Raw genomic sequence first — 13977 nt, forward strand, 5'->3', positions numbered from 1 at the left:
GGAAAGAGAACCCCGTCTAGGTACGAACGGGTAGCCCCCAGGGCCCTCACGCCAGGGACTGCACCAGCCCAGGGAACGTGGACAACATGCGGGCATCCCTGTAACACCCATCTCATTACTTCACTCCAGCTCAAGCTCCAACCTCAGGTTTCCCTGGACCTTGGCAGCTGACAAGGAATAAGGGATGAGAGCAGCCCAGGCCCGCAGCTGCAGACATCTGCTGAGAGCTGCAGGAGAATCAGTCACAGGGGCCCGGGGCTCAGCTGACAGGCTCCAGAGGGACGTGGCTGTCACCAGGTCTAATCAGCACACTGCGTGAGATGCAGGGATCGGTGTGGGTGGCTACTTTGGTAAGTCATTCAGGAAGCTTTTCTTTCTTTCTTTTTTTTTTTTTGAGTGTGATCTCCTCACTAAATATCAGCTGCCATTTTAAAATTCCACCAAAAGAAAATTTGGTACACGAATGTCTTTACAAATCCTGGGGCCCAGGTCCAAGCGCACTGTGAGGAAAAGACAAGGAAGTGGGTAGAGAGGATGAGAACAGTGAAGGGGCCTCTTCTTTTCCAAGTGTTTTCTGCTGTCACACGACACCAGGGAATGCACTGCCACCTAAATTCTCCAGGGAGCCGAAGGCTCTGGAACTGTTTATTTTACACTGTTCACGCAAATCTTGTAAAGAAGTACGTTTTATATTCTTCTCTCTTTAAATAGAATCAACTGATGACTACTTAATAGTTTGGTTTTGTTTTTCACGGGTTCATGCTTCAGGCTTAATCCTCCCATTCCTTTTTTTTTTTTTCTTTTTTCAAATACATAGAAAAGTCGAAAGAAGCCCAGAAAAGACCCATATAACCTACATCCGTAAGCAATAAACCTAGAAATTTGCAGATACTCTGCCATTTATTCCTTTTACCTCTGCATATGCTTCTCCATCAAATTAAGACACTCTTCTACACAACCACGACTAGCACCAGAACCGGCCAATCAGCAACAACTGAATGACATCATCTAATTAGCCACTGCACACAGCATTCTCCAACTGCCCCAAAAATGTCTTCTATAAGATCTCCCCGCCCCCCAATCTAGCCTCCTGTAAACTAGAGCACCCCACCCCAGTCATTTCCTGTGACATTTGACATTTTCAACAGTCCACCCAGAGACCTTGCAGAATGCCCTGCATTCTGGATCTGTCCAGTCGTTTCCACATGGTGTCACCTTGCTTGTTCCTCCGTCCCTCCAAACTAGAAAGGACACCTAGAAGTTCGACTGGACTCAGGTAAACTGCTGTAGCAGCAGATGGCAGCCAGCGGCTCCCCCGCTGACACAGCTGAGTGGGATGCGTCGTTTAAGCGGTGGCCCCCAGAACTGTCCATCACGAGCGTGCATGTCCGCCTGTGCTGTGTGTCAGTACCCTGTCGGGGTGGCACTCTGGCACTGTCTGAACACCCTCGCCCCCAATGAACCCAATCGTCTTGGTTTCCACCAGTGCCGCTTGTCTGAAGCATGTATAGTGAGGCCTGCAAGATGGTGACCTGACGAATTCTACCATTCTTTCCATATTTATTAACTAGCATTCTCCTGCTGCCCATGCCTCCCCTCTCTTTTCTTTTAAGGATCGTGACTCACAGATTTCTTTTTTAAAAACTCAGTCTTAAAATCCATCACAGTCATTATTCCTTTGATTTCCACTCACCCTGCCTTTCGCCAGTGGGACCCCCTGCCCTGGCTCTGGAAAGGTGCCCACGCTCATCTTGGGTTTCACAGGCCCCAGTGTGGAACTGGCCTCTTCTCCCCAGAGTCTTGGCTCCTTTCCTTGTGTGGTATTTAGAAATCCAGAACTTGACCGCTTTTAAGCAGCCATGAATGCTGCTCCGGTGGCGTGGGGAAAACATATAAATGGCGGGGAACACAGAACCACATTGACAAATAAACGGCTCTGCTGGAAACGTTTACGTGGCAAAAGTGGACGCAGTGCAGGCAACCGTATTTGCTTTGATGAATGTACGCTTTCTCAGGAGTCTGACGGCAAAGGTGGGGATGCCCTTGGACCCCGTCCCCTAACACCGCTGGGAGAGATCAGGGCACGTGGTCCAAGTCAGGGAGAGCTGCAGGGATGCAAGGGGCCCCATCTCACAGAACCACCCTGGCGTCCTGAGGGTGAGCAGCGGCCAGGCAGCTCTCCAGTTCCCCGCAAGCACCCCTGCCCGTCTTTCTGCCTCATGGTTCAGGCCTTCGGGACACATAGGCATTACGTCACCGCCGATACCGGGTCCCTCAGGCTCCTGGCTTCTTACTGAAACATCCCATGCACTACCACGGAAGACAAGAGCTGTCTTGATACAAGACTTTACTAGAAGGAGGGCACTGACCACATGGAACATCTACCCCCAAAGGCTGTGAGTTGGTGCAGTATGTTCTTGGCAGAAACGGCTGAGGGAGGCCAAGGGAGGCACGGGCGTGATGTCTGGATCAGAGGGAATACGAGGGATGGAGAACAAGTGAGGTGGCAGCAGGAGGAAACAAAGCAGGCCAATCCGGAACGCAGAACATCCTCTTAGAGAACCAGCCTGCGCTCTTCCAAGAGTCCCTCTCACGGCGAAAACACAGGCCATGCAGCTAGGGGATGGGGCAAGGTTTTCTAGTTCAAAACAGGCTCAAGGGACATGACTACCGTCTGGAACCCAGTGTGGAAAACACCAGAGTAATATCCACCAGGCAGAGATCATCCTCACCCCCACATTTCAACACAACCGTTAATAACAAGTCTTTCTTTCTTTTTTTTTAAATACTACTCTCTGCGTGATAAAAACAACCTCTCCTCTGCTTCAGAAAACGTGTTTACTGCTCAGCCATCTGTTCTCCTGGTCTGGAATATCCACTGTCCTACCTGCCCTTGATAGCACATTCTCCCAGTGATTTCAGTTCAGATGAGTGCCCTGCCCCTTCTCCTGTCCTTGCCATGTTGACCGCCAGCAGTTACTCAGAGATTCACGCGTGTTCTGGGTCCCAGCTGGACTCCAAGACCACTACAAAGAAGAGACTTGCTGTGAATCCCCCGCAGCACCCGGCACAGTATATCCCGAACAGATAAGGAAGGAGTGAACTCGCTCCTCTAGAGATGCGCTGTCCACCACGGTACCCACAAGTGGCTACTTCAATTAAGTAAAACTAAAAAATGAAGAGCTCAATTCGTCAGCTGCCCTGGCAGCATTTCATGTGCCTGGGTGTCCCCTGCGGCTTCTGTCCAGGGCAGCTCAGATACAGAACACTCCCTCCACGGCGGGCAGTTCTGCCGGGTGGACATGCTGCTCCAGAGAGCACAAAGGTGCCCGGTTCTCGTCAAGGACACGATGATGGCAGCGGAGAGGCGGAAGCCTGCTGCTTACTTTGGAATGCATCTCCAAGGCCCCAAATAGCTCAGGTATGCAAACTATGACCATCTGCTCTCATTTCGCGTACAGACTGGGCAGTGAGCAGACTGGGAGTCGAGCAGACTCTGGTTTGCCTCTGGATCCGTCCCTGATGTCTAGGCCTACAGAGGCGAGTCAGGGGACATCAACTGGCCAGCCCAGTGCCGGGAGCCATGCTGATGGAACTACCCTCCAGGCAAGGGCGTGGAGCAGACCATCCTTGCCCCAGGTGTGCACCCCTCTCTGCACAGAAACTAAGCTACTGACCACAGGCAGCAGAGCGAAGGATATGTGGGAGCCGCACCTTCAAGGAAGGTGGGCATGTACCTGCCAAACACTCAAAACGCACGTTGATAGGTGTTAGGATAGCAGTCCACCTCGGCAAAGCCAAAGGGGGAAGACATTTCTTGAGCAGAAATGCATGTGCGTCACAATTATTATGTTTTCAAGAAAATTCTTAGACACCCCAAAGGCAATTTTAAACCACAGACCAGCATTGCCCCCCCCCCATTTTAACACAATTAAGTGAAGCTTTTAATATATGAAATGCCGGAATTATGAGTCGCCGGTATTCACATATATCTGACAGTGAGCGCTTTATCTTCTAATGTAAGCCATTCTGCTATAACACTACTGCACCTTCCAGCTACAGGCTATGTATCCATCACTTTTCAAACATCTCAAACAAAGCTGTGAAAAGTCACCTGGGCACCTGTGTAATGAGTGATTTTGGTGGACGTTTCTTGGGGGCATCATCTCCCTTGCTCTTTTACATTGCATTAAATCTCCGTCTACCCCTGAAAAATGACACAGTGTAATGGATAAATTATAGTAGCTTAAAAAATGAAAGAAAAAATAAAGGAACAGAATCAGAGAAAGCAGAGAATAATCAGAAAGACAAAAGTGACCAAAGAATCCCCCCACACACAGCTTTCCAAGGAGAAGAAAGGAAAAATAGGTTCGAGAGAGGAAAAAAAAAAGTCTGCACGGCCAAGATTCTAAATCAAAGCACACGATGAGGGGGACGAGGAAGCTAGGAGGAAGCATGGAACGGGCACTCTACACCTGCACTGACAGAAACCTGCTGAATATCTTAGTCGTGTTACCAGCTGGACCAAACTCCCGTCGACCTGCAGAATTTTGCAATTTTGGTCTCACCTTCCTGTTAATCTAGAAACAGGAGCAGCTGTCGTGCATAAGAACCGCTAACCGCAGGAACACAGGAAAGGCTGACGCGGCTCAGGTCTATTAGGAAGCACGGCCAACGGGACCTGAGTTTACCCACCTCAGTCCCCCCTCAAGTGCTTTCTTATTCCTGATGAATTTCCTGACATTCAACAGAGTCCATGGGTACCTTCGCCTGCCCCTACCAGCGTCTTACTCCAAACTGAGAAAGTACAAGTCAGGGGCCCCTTCTGCGTGGGCTCTGCTCGGCCGCAAGGCCTCAGACAGGCCTCCGAATTTCCACCACCTCCTGTGCAAATGTAGAAGGGACCTAAATGTCGCCTGGTAAGGTGACATCAAACGCGAGCATGTGCCCTTAGTTCCGGGGGTTGGGGGCAGGGCAGAGAGAAAGGGAACATGACGTAGCACAGGTGCCCTGACATCCGTGACGAGACCCCAAGGCACACAACAAGCCAGGGACGGGGTGAGGGTGTCTCTGGGAGCCCCAAGGGCAGACAGTAACCTCACACCGGCCATCCCAAACGAGCATTTATTCTGCTCTACCTTCCTGAGACTCTTTGGGAATGTCTGGACTGAGTCACATTACAGGATAGGAACCAATGGACGCCGAAAAGCTCATCATCTCCACTTTTAAACCTCATATGTGTTACACAGGGTCAAATACAATGTACGAAAGCTCTTCTGAAAATTCATCTAGGGCATGTGCTACAGCTGTACGGGGAGATCCTGTGTTTGTCATCAGCTTTGTGGAGGTCCCAGCGTCTACAGAAACCGGCGTAGGTGAGGTGAGCCAGAGGACGACGGGTGACGGCGGGCCTGTCACAGGGCTGCGAGCTGCTTCGGTCAACAATGGATCCCTGAGCCCCAGGAGCAGCACAAAGGTCCCGCCTCCACCCAGCGTTCACGCTGTACCCTGGGCCCCGGACGGAGAAACGGGCACTTCCATACGGTCTCAAGTGCTCTGATTACTATTTGACAAGCAGGAAGCTGTAGGAGTACAAACAGGTACAGGACAGGGGATCTGTTCCTCTCCGTGAAGGTGAAGTAGAAGCCAGGTGTCACCCATTAAAATCCTGCCATCTCCGTGTGTTTACGGAGACGTGGTCAATTATAATCGACACTGCAAAGAGTCGCATTTCCCCTCACAGATCTATCATATTATTTTTCTGCTTATTTTTTAAACATTTGAGAATCAGCTTTTTATTTTTCCTGGCTGATTCTTTAAGGATTTAATTACTGTAACAGACTCCTAGAAAGCATATTTTATGTATACCACATTTTACATATTCCTAATTCTGAATATTCTTAACATCCACCCTCCATCTGGCCCCGTTATCAACAGCAGACATCAGTGAGTTGCTCCCTAAGGCTGTGTACCTGGGTTGTCCCATACGGTAGGCACTGGCCAAACGTGGCAAGTGAACCCATGAAAACCTGGCTAGTTTGAGCTGAGATGCCCTGTGAGTGTAAGATACACACAAATTTCAAAGGCTAGGTAACAAAAAGGAACGTAAACTATCTCAACTATTTTTTTTTTACTGATCATGTGTTGAGTAACAATATTATGGATGTGTCAGGATAGGAAAAAAGTATCATTCCAGTTCATTTCCTCTGTGTCTTTTTGCTTCTTTAATGTTGCTATAACAAAATCTTACATGGTGCTACTCCTATCAGATAGCAGGATTCTGGACCACCAACTTTCTCGTCTCTTAAAGAGAATGGTCCTACCTCTTGTGCTCCTAACTTCAGCTATTTAATGAACTAGATAATCTTCCCTATTCAGGAGCTGACATAGTATTTCAAAATCTTATCCTTGTTCATAAATAATCTCAGACCCCTTGGTCTCGGTCTCTAAATGGCATTTGAGGGCCAAAATTACTATCTTGCTCACAGCTAATTGTTACCTCTGTCAAAGATGCCAAAGATTGAAAGGAAAACAGCATCAAACATTTCAAAAGCACTAGAAAGTAACTCTGGGTTTCTGGTCAACATTTCTGCAAATATCTCCATTGACTTCCTCATTCCCCTCTGGTTAAACAAGCTTCCCCATCCAACTCTCTGTTTTCCGTTTCACTTCCCTGAGAATACAAGGACTGGAGCTACATTAACAAACAGAACTTCCTGGGGAAATGGATTCACAATTCTGAAAAGCAGGCCCACTGAAAAACACCTCACAAACTGATGATACGTTGTTATGCAAACAACAGACAACTGAAGTCAGGCGCTTAAGAATTACAACAGGTACAATCAAGTAGATTAAATGAGGTAAAGTAGCACATTCTGGAGTGGTGTTTTATACCAGACATTTTGTAAAAAAAAAAAAAAAGAATAAGCAAAGGTGCATTTCTGATAAAGTTCTCTGCAAGGCCTTACCGCCTCAAAGAGTCAGGGCGGAATGAGGTAAACGGCAGAAAACGAAGGGGGGAAGAAGAGCTAGGTCTTATCCTCCCAAAGGCCACTAATTCTTGTTTCTCTGACCAGTTCAGAGGATTGGGTAACAGTGCCAGACCAATGCTTGATAAACTTTAAACTTGCCTTAACTAGCAAAGAGGAGACCCTGGTTGAGAACTACCCCTGCAGGCACCACCGCATAAGTCACATTCATGGCTCCGGGGAACAGGTATATGTGTATCTTGAGTGGGGATGAAGCATCAAGCTCATTTAGAAATCTAATAAATTTAATTTTAATGGGACACCTCAGTTTGTATTAAAATTCATAAGACTCGCAAAACATGTTCTCTGGACTTTTCATTAGAGGATAAGGAATTTATTTGACAGTTTAACTTGACCATCTAAGCAGGAAAACTCACATCTACAAACTGTACTTACGAATCCCAGATGCTTTTTGAAATTGAGTCATTTCAGATTTAGTAGCTGCATACACTGTTCTACCCAATTAGTTACCTCTATGGGAATTTATTTTACCCCTTAGGAATTCATTCGTTTATATCTCTGGGTCCATAAAAAAAAGACTTTTTTGTGTACCTTTAAAATAAAAAAATCAGTGCCATTACTACTGAACCAGTGAGCCAAATGATCATGGGGGCAAGGCCACACTCCCCTGTAAAATGAGCACAACATCACTTATATTTAGAATCAGATCGATCTGGAATCATTTCTCAGCTCCGTTCCTTATTAGCTGTGTGACCTTGGGTAAGTAACTTTACCTCTCTGAGCGGTGCCGATTTTGTTTTTAATTAGTCAGGGCAACCATCTCCTCCCACCTTGCAGGATTTTATGAGAGGCAGCACTGATGTATGCACACCTCCACCAGGTTAGTAGCCTATGTAAAGCATGCATTTTTAAAGTCCTATGAAGCCCTCCGGAGACAATGATGTCAGAACGCGTTTCCTAACCGTGTAACACCGGGTAGTGTCATGAAACATACGCCCAAGCTGTAGGGTAGAGCTCAGAGGAGTTCTCTGTTGAGTTATAAATGCAGCGTTTTCTACGAATTCTACTTGAATTCGCCTCGGTGGGTAAGTTCATGCCTACCACCATCGACTACGGGGCTGTTCGGCGCACACAAGATTGTTAACCGCTCAAAGCCACAGCACGGGTGTGCACTTCTAACTCTCCGGCACTTGGGTGAAAATGTAGATTCTGATTGGGCAGCTGCGGGGTGGGGACCCGGGCTATGCATTGCAAAACTGCTGCTCCCCGGTGATGTCCCTGCTGGGAGTCACTCGGACCAGACAGACCGCTGAGCAGGGCTCCTCCGCCGCCTCCGCGCTACAGATACTTGGGTGTGGAGCAGTCGCGGTGGCGTGGAGCGGTCCTGTGCACTGCGAGAGGTTCCGCCGCATCCCAGCCGCTACCCTCCGGACGCCAGTAAACTCCCACCCTCCAGCTAGGCTGCCCCAAACGCCTCCAGACGTCGGCAAAGGCCCCCAAACCGGCGGGTAGAGGACGCTGCCCTGTAGGATGCTACGAGCAAGGTGCGTGCACCTCTGGGCAAGCCGGCAGGGATCCTGGAGGCTGGGGTGCAGACAGGGAAATGGAGGCCCGGCTGCGCGCGCAGCGCCCGCAGGCCCCGAGGCCCGACGCCAACCTCCTGCCCGCGCGGTGGTCCCCTAGCACCGCGCCCTCACGCGCCGCCCCCCACGCACTCCGTCCCCACGCGCGGCGCGGCCTCCGGAAGTAAGTGCCCCGGGCGCCGTCGACGCCTCAGCCACGAGCGCGGCCGGCCTGACGTGGGCCCCGCACCCCCGCCGCCCGCCAGCCCGGGGGCCCCGCACACCGCCCCGCAGCGGCTCCCGCCCCTGAGAGCCGGTGCCCCCCGCCCGCGTCCTCCCAGACTGCCCTCGCGGGAGGCGGCCACAGTCTACTCACCCAGAAGGAGGCCGTCCAGGTCAAAAAGCAGGTGGGTGACGGGACGGAGCGGGGACAAGGGCGCCGCCATTGTGCCGCCGTCTCGGCCGAGTGGGGGCGGGGAAGAGGCGCGCACACGCGCGCTCCGGGCCTCCTCGCGCGCCCCGAGCCGTGTTGCGCACGCGCGGACCCCGGCCTCCTCGCGCCCGCGCCCCGGGACCCTCTCGCGCACGCGCGCTCTGGGAAGCCCCGTGAGCCCCGAGCCGCTCTGCGCACGCGCGCCTCAAGCGTCCTAGCGCGGTCCCTCAAAAATCGCGCGCCCTGAGCCTCCGCCGCCCGGCGCTCGCCTGCGGCTGGCCTCCTTCCGAGGCTCCTGGAATACGCGACTGGAGCCGCTCCCGCGCACGCGCGCTCTGGGCCTCGCCGGCATGTCCTGCGCACGCGCGCCGAGGACGGTCACCCCCTGTCGTCGCCGCGGGGCTAAGAAGTGGCGCGCGCGGGCGCGACAAGTTTGCCCGCATCCATCCTCCCACCCCGCCCACGCTCACTTCATACCCGTAAACGGGCTGGGATGCTGAGTCAAGGGGCCGAGCAGAGCCGAGTTCCTAATCTGGGTGCCAATGCCTGGCTCGAATTTGGAAAGGGCATGAGGAAGGAGGGAGGGCGTGGAGGGACGACGGCGCATGGGGTTGATAGAAAGAGTGCATAGATGCTCAGGTTGGCATCCTTGAGAGCCACCAAGTAAATGGGTAGCCAGGTGGCTTTAGTTACGGGGTCCCCGGTGGCGTCGTCCCGGCCAGGAGAGCCCGTCCCTGGACGCCTGGCAGGTTTCCGTTTCAGTTTTGCCCGCCCGGCTCCCTGCGTGCCTCGTAGGGCGCACGCGCATTGGCGCGCGAGTCCGCATCCTTTGAGCCTGTATGCCCCAGAGCAGCCCCCCGCCGAAGTTTGATAGGAAAGGGCCGAAATAATAAGACGTTTTAAAATGCCTTGCCGTTTTTGCCTTTGTCTCATCTGCCTTGGATTGCTCTGTTTTCTTTTTTTCCCCAAAACTTTCTGAAGGCAACCTGAAAAGCATTCTTTTTTTTCGACCACTCTCAGGAATACTTTCCCACACCCCGTTTCTATTTAGTGTTAGTTGGCATTGCATATGCATGTTTAAGCATAAAGATAGGATCTTTCAAGAAGCAGAAATAAGAACGTTTCAGAGACTTTAAAATCTGAGCGTTGTGTTTCTGGTGAAGTGCGTAAACTGCACTTGGAGGCACCTGAGTTCAGCAAATGTATCAACAATAAGCAGTAAACCTCTGTGCCTTCGTTTCCTCGTGTGTAAAACAGGGGTGTTAAATGACGCAAGGCAGGTCAAGCTGTTGGAACTGGCAAATAGTATATGTTCATTTCATTTATGTCTTTTTGGAGCTGTCGCTGTGAGACACATTCCCTGTTTTTACTCCAATCATGATTTCCCAATGAGGACCCTGCACCTCAGAGAAGGCAGTTCATCACCCAGTTAGTGGAGGGACTGTGACCCAAATGTGCTAGGCTCCTGTATCAAAGCACCACAGACCGGGTAGTCTCAACAACAGGAAGGTATTGCCTCAAGCCAGAAGTCCAAGATCAGGGGGTCAGCAGGGTTAACACCTTTTGAGGAAAGGATTGGTTCCAGGCCTCTCTGCTTGGCTTGTACACAGTGGCCTTATTCCTCTATCTCATCATATTGTGTTTTCTCTATGCATCTATTTCTGTGTCTAAATCTCCCCTTTTTATGAGGACATTAGTCATATAGGATTGCCACCCAGACTCATGACTACATTCTAAGTTCATTACATATGTCAAGACCCTGTCTTCAAGTAAGGTCACACTCTGAGGTACTATGGGTACTTTGAGAACTCCTACACTATTTTTTTTTTTTTTGAGGGGGACACCATTCAACCTGCAAAAGATTTATTCCACAAACAACGGGCGCATACTGTGTGTCCATGCTCACCTACTGGAAGCTTTAGAATTCTTGCTCTCAGTTTCTTTCCATTTTTGGAAACAAATGGACACACAAAGGAGAGAGTTCTTTTTCTCTCCCATGGTAACAATGTTGCATCTGTTCATTGCTTAGATAAAAGGAGCATTTTTATTTATTTATTTATTTAGTGCAGTTTTTTTTTCTGACAAATTGATTAAGATATAATTCACATACCATACAAATCAGCCGTGTAAGAGTGTACATTTTAATGACTTTTAATACAGTCACAGAGGTGTGCATCCTTCCCCATAATTTGTGAATGCTACTCTCTCACTTCATCCCAGCTTCCCCTTCCACTGCCCCATGCTCTCAAGTCTGCTTTCTACGTCTGCGTCTTTATTCCTGCCCTGCCACTTTTTTATTCATCACTACCGCTTTTTAAAATCGCATATATATGCATTAGGGCACAGTATTTGTTATTCTCTTTCTGACTTACTTCACTCTGTATGACAGACTCTAGATCCATCCACGTCTACAAATAACTCAATTTCGTTTCTTTTTATGGCTGACTAATATTCCATTGTATATATGTACCACATCTTTATCCATTTATCTGTTGGTGGACAATTAGGTTGCTTCCATGTCCTGGCTACATGAACATTGTGGTATATGACACTTTTTGAATTATGGTTTTCTCAGGTTATAGGCCCAGTAGTGGGATTGCTGGGTCATATTGTAGTTCTATTTTTAGTTTTTTAAAGAACCTCCCTACTGTTCTCCATAGTGGCTGTATCAATTTACACTCCCACCAACAGTGCAAGAGGGTTCCCTTTTCTCCACACCCTCTTCAGCATTTATTGTTTGTAGATTTTTTGTTGATGGCCATTCTGACTGGTGTGAGATGATACCTCATTGTGGTTTTGACTTGCATTTCTCTAATGATTAATGATGTTGAGCATCTTTTCATGTATTTGTTGGCCATTTGTATGTCTTCTTTGGAGAAATGTCTATTTATGTCTTCCACCCATTTTTGGATTGCATTGTTTGTTTTTGTGATGTTGAGCTGCATGAGCTGCTTGTATAATTTGGAGATTAATCCTTTGTCAGTTGCTTCATTTGCAAATATTTTCTCCCATTCTGAGGGTTGTCTTTTTGTCTTATGGTTTCTTTTGCTGTGCAAAAGCTTTGAAGTTTCATTAGGTCCCATTTGTTTATTTTTGTTTTTATTTCCATTACTCTAGGAGGTGCGTCACAAAGGATCTTGCTGTGATTTATGTCATAGAGTGTTCTGCCTATGTTTTCCTCTAAGAGTTTGATAGTGTCTGGCCTTACATTTAGGTCTTTAATCCATTTGGAGTTTATTTTTGTGTATGGGGTTAGGGAGTGTTCTAATTTCATTCTTTTACATGTAGCTGTCCTGTTTTCCGAGCACCACTTACTGAAGAGGCTGTCTTTTTTCCATTGTATATTCTTGCCTCCTTTATCAAAGATAAAGTGACCAAATGTGCATGGGTTTACCTCTGGGCTTTCTTTCCTGTTCCGTTGATCTATATTTCTGTGTTTGTGCCAGTACCGTACTGTGTTGATTACTGTAGGTTTGTAGTATAGTCTGGAATCAGGGAGCCTGACTCCTCCAGCTCCGTTTTTCTTTCTCAAGATTGCTTTCGTTATTCAGGGTCTTTTGTGTTTCCATACAAATTGTGAAGTTTTTTTTCTAGTTCTGTGAAAAATGCCATTGGTAATTTGATAGGGATTGCACTGAATCTGTAGATTGCTGTGATTTGTATAGTCATTTTCACAATATTGATTCTTCCGACCCAAGAACACAGTATATCTCTCCACCTGTTTGTATCATCTTTGATTTGTTTCATCAGTATCTTATAGTTTTCTGAGTACAGGTCTTTTGCCTCCTTAGGTACGTTTAGTCCTAGGTATTTTATTCTTTTTGTTGTGATGGTAAACGGGATTGTTTCCTTAATCTCTCTTTCTGATCTTTCATTGTTAGTGTATAGGAATGCAACAGATTTCTGTGCATTAATTTTGTATCCTGCAACCTTACCAAATTCATTGATTAGCTCTAGTAGTTTTCTGGCGGCATCTATAGGATTTTCTATGTATAGTATCATATCATCTGCAAGCAGTGACAGTTTTACTTCTTCTTTTCCAATCTGTATTCCTTTTATTTCTTTTTCTTCTCTGATTGCCACGGCTAGGACTTCCAATACTGTGTTGAATAAGAGTGGTGAGAGTGGACATCCTTGTCCCGTTCCTGATCTTAGAGGAAATTCCTTCATTGTTTCACCATTGAGAATGATGTTTGCTGTGAGTTTGTCGTATATGGCTTTTATTATGTTGAGGTAGATTCCCTTATGCCCACTTTCTGGAGAGATTTTATCATAAATGGGTGTTGGATTTTGTCACAAGCTTTTTCAGCATCTATTGAGATAATCGTATGGATTTTATTCTTCAATTTGTCAATATGGTGTATCCCATTGATTGTTTTGCATATACTGAAGAATCCTTGCATCCCTGGGATAAATCCCACTTGATGTATGATCCTTTCAATGTGTTTAATGTGTTGTTGGATTCTGTTTACTAGTATTTTGTTGAGGATTTGTGCATCTGTGTTCATCAATATTATTGCTCTATAATTTTCTTTTTTTGTGATGTCTTTGTCTGGTTTTGGTATCAGGGTAATGGTGGCATCATAGAACGAGTTTGGGAGTATTCCTCCCTCCACAGTTTTTTGGAAGAGTTTGAGAAGGATAGGTGTTAACTCTTCTGTAAATGTTTGATAGAATTTGCCTGTGAAGCCATCTGGTCCTGGACTTTTGTTTGTTGGAAGATTTTAAATTACAGTTTTCACTTCATTACCTGTAATTGCTCTGCCTATATTTTCTAATTCTTCCTGGTTCAATCTTGGAAGGTTGTACTCTTCTAAGAATTCTTCCATTTCTTCCGGGTTTTCCAATTTATTTGCATATAGTTGCTTGTAGTAGTCTCTTACGATCCTTTGTATTTCTGCAGTGTCAGTTGTAATCTCTCCTTTTTAATTTCTAATTTTACTAATTTGAGCCTTCTTCCTTTTCTTCTTGATGAGTCTGGCTAAAGGTTGAT

At 47.5% G+C, this 13977-nt stretch overlaps 1 protein-coding gene across 1 annotated transcript in view; it reads right to left on the reverse strand.

Moving 5' to 3' along the window:
• The window catches only part of PUDP (pseudouridine 5'-phosphatase), a 68113-nt gene extending 59116 nt beyond the window's left edge, over positions 1 to 8997 (reverse strand). The window contains exon 1 of the mRNA XM_007449892.1: positions 8928 to 8997. Within this exon, the coding sequence (XP_007449954.1) occupies positions 8928 to 8997 (70 nt within the window). The remainder of the gene's footprint in view (positions 1 to 8927) is intronic.
• Between the last annotated feature and the right edge of the window lie 4980 nt (positions 8998 to 13977).

This window comes from Lipotes vexillifer, unplaced genomic scaffold (genome assembly GCF_000442215.2).
Source record: "Lipotes vexillifer unplaced genomic scaffold, Lipotes_vexillifer_v1.1 scaffold14, whole genome shotgun sequence".
NCBI lineage: Eukaryota > Metazoa > Chordata > Mammalia > Artiodactyla > Lipotidae > Lipotes > Lipotes vexillifer.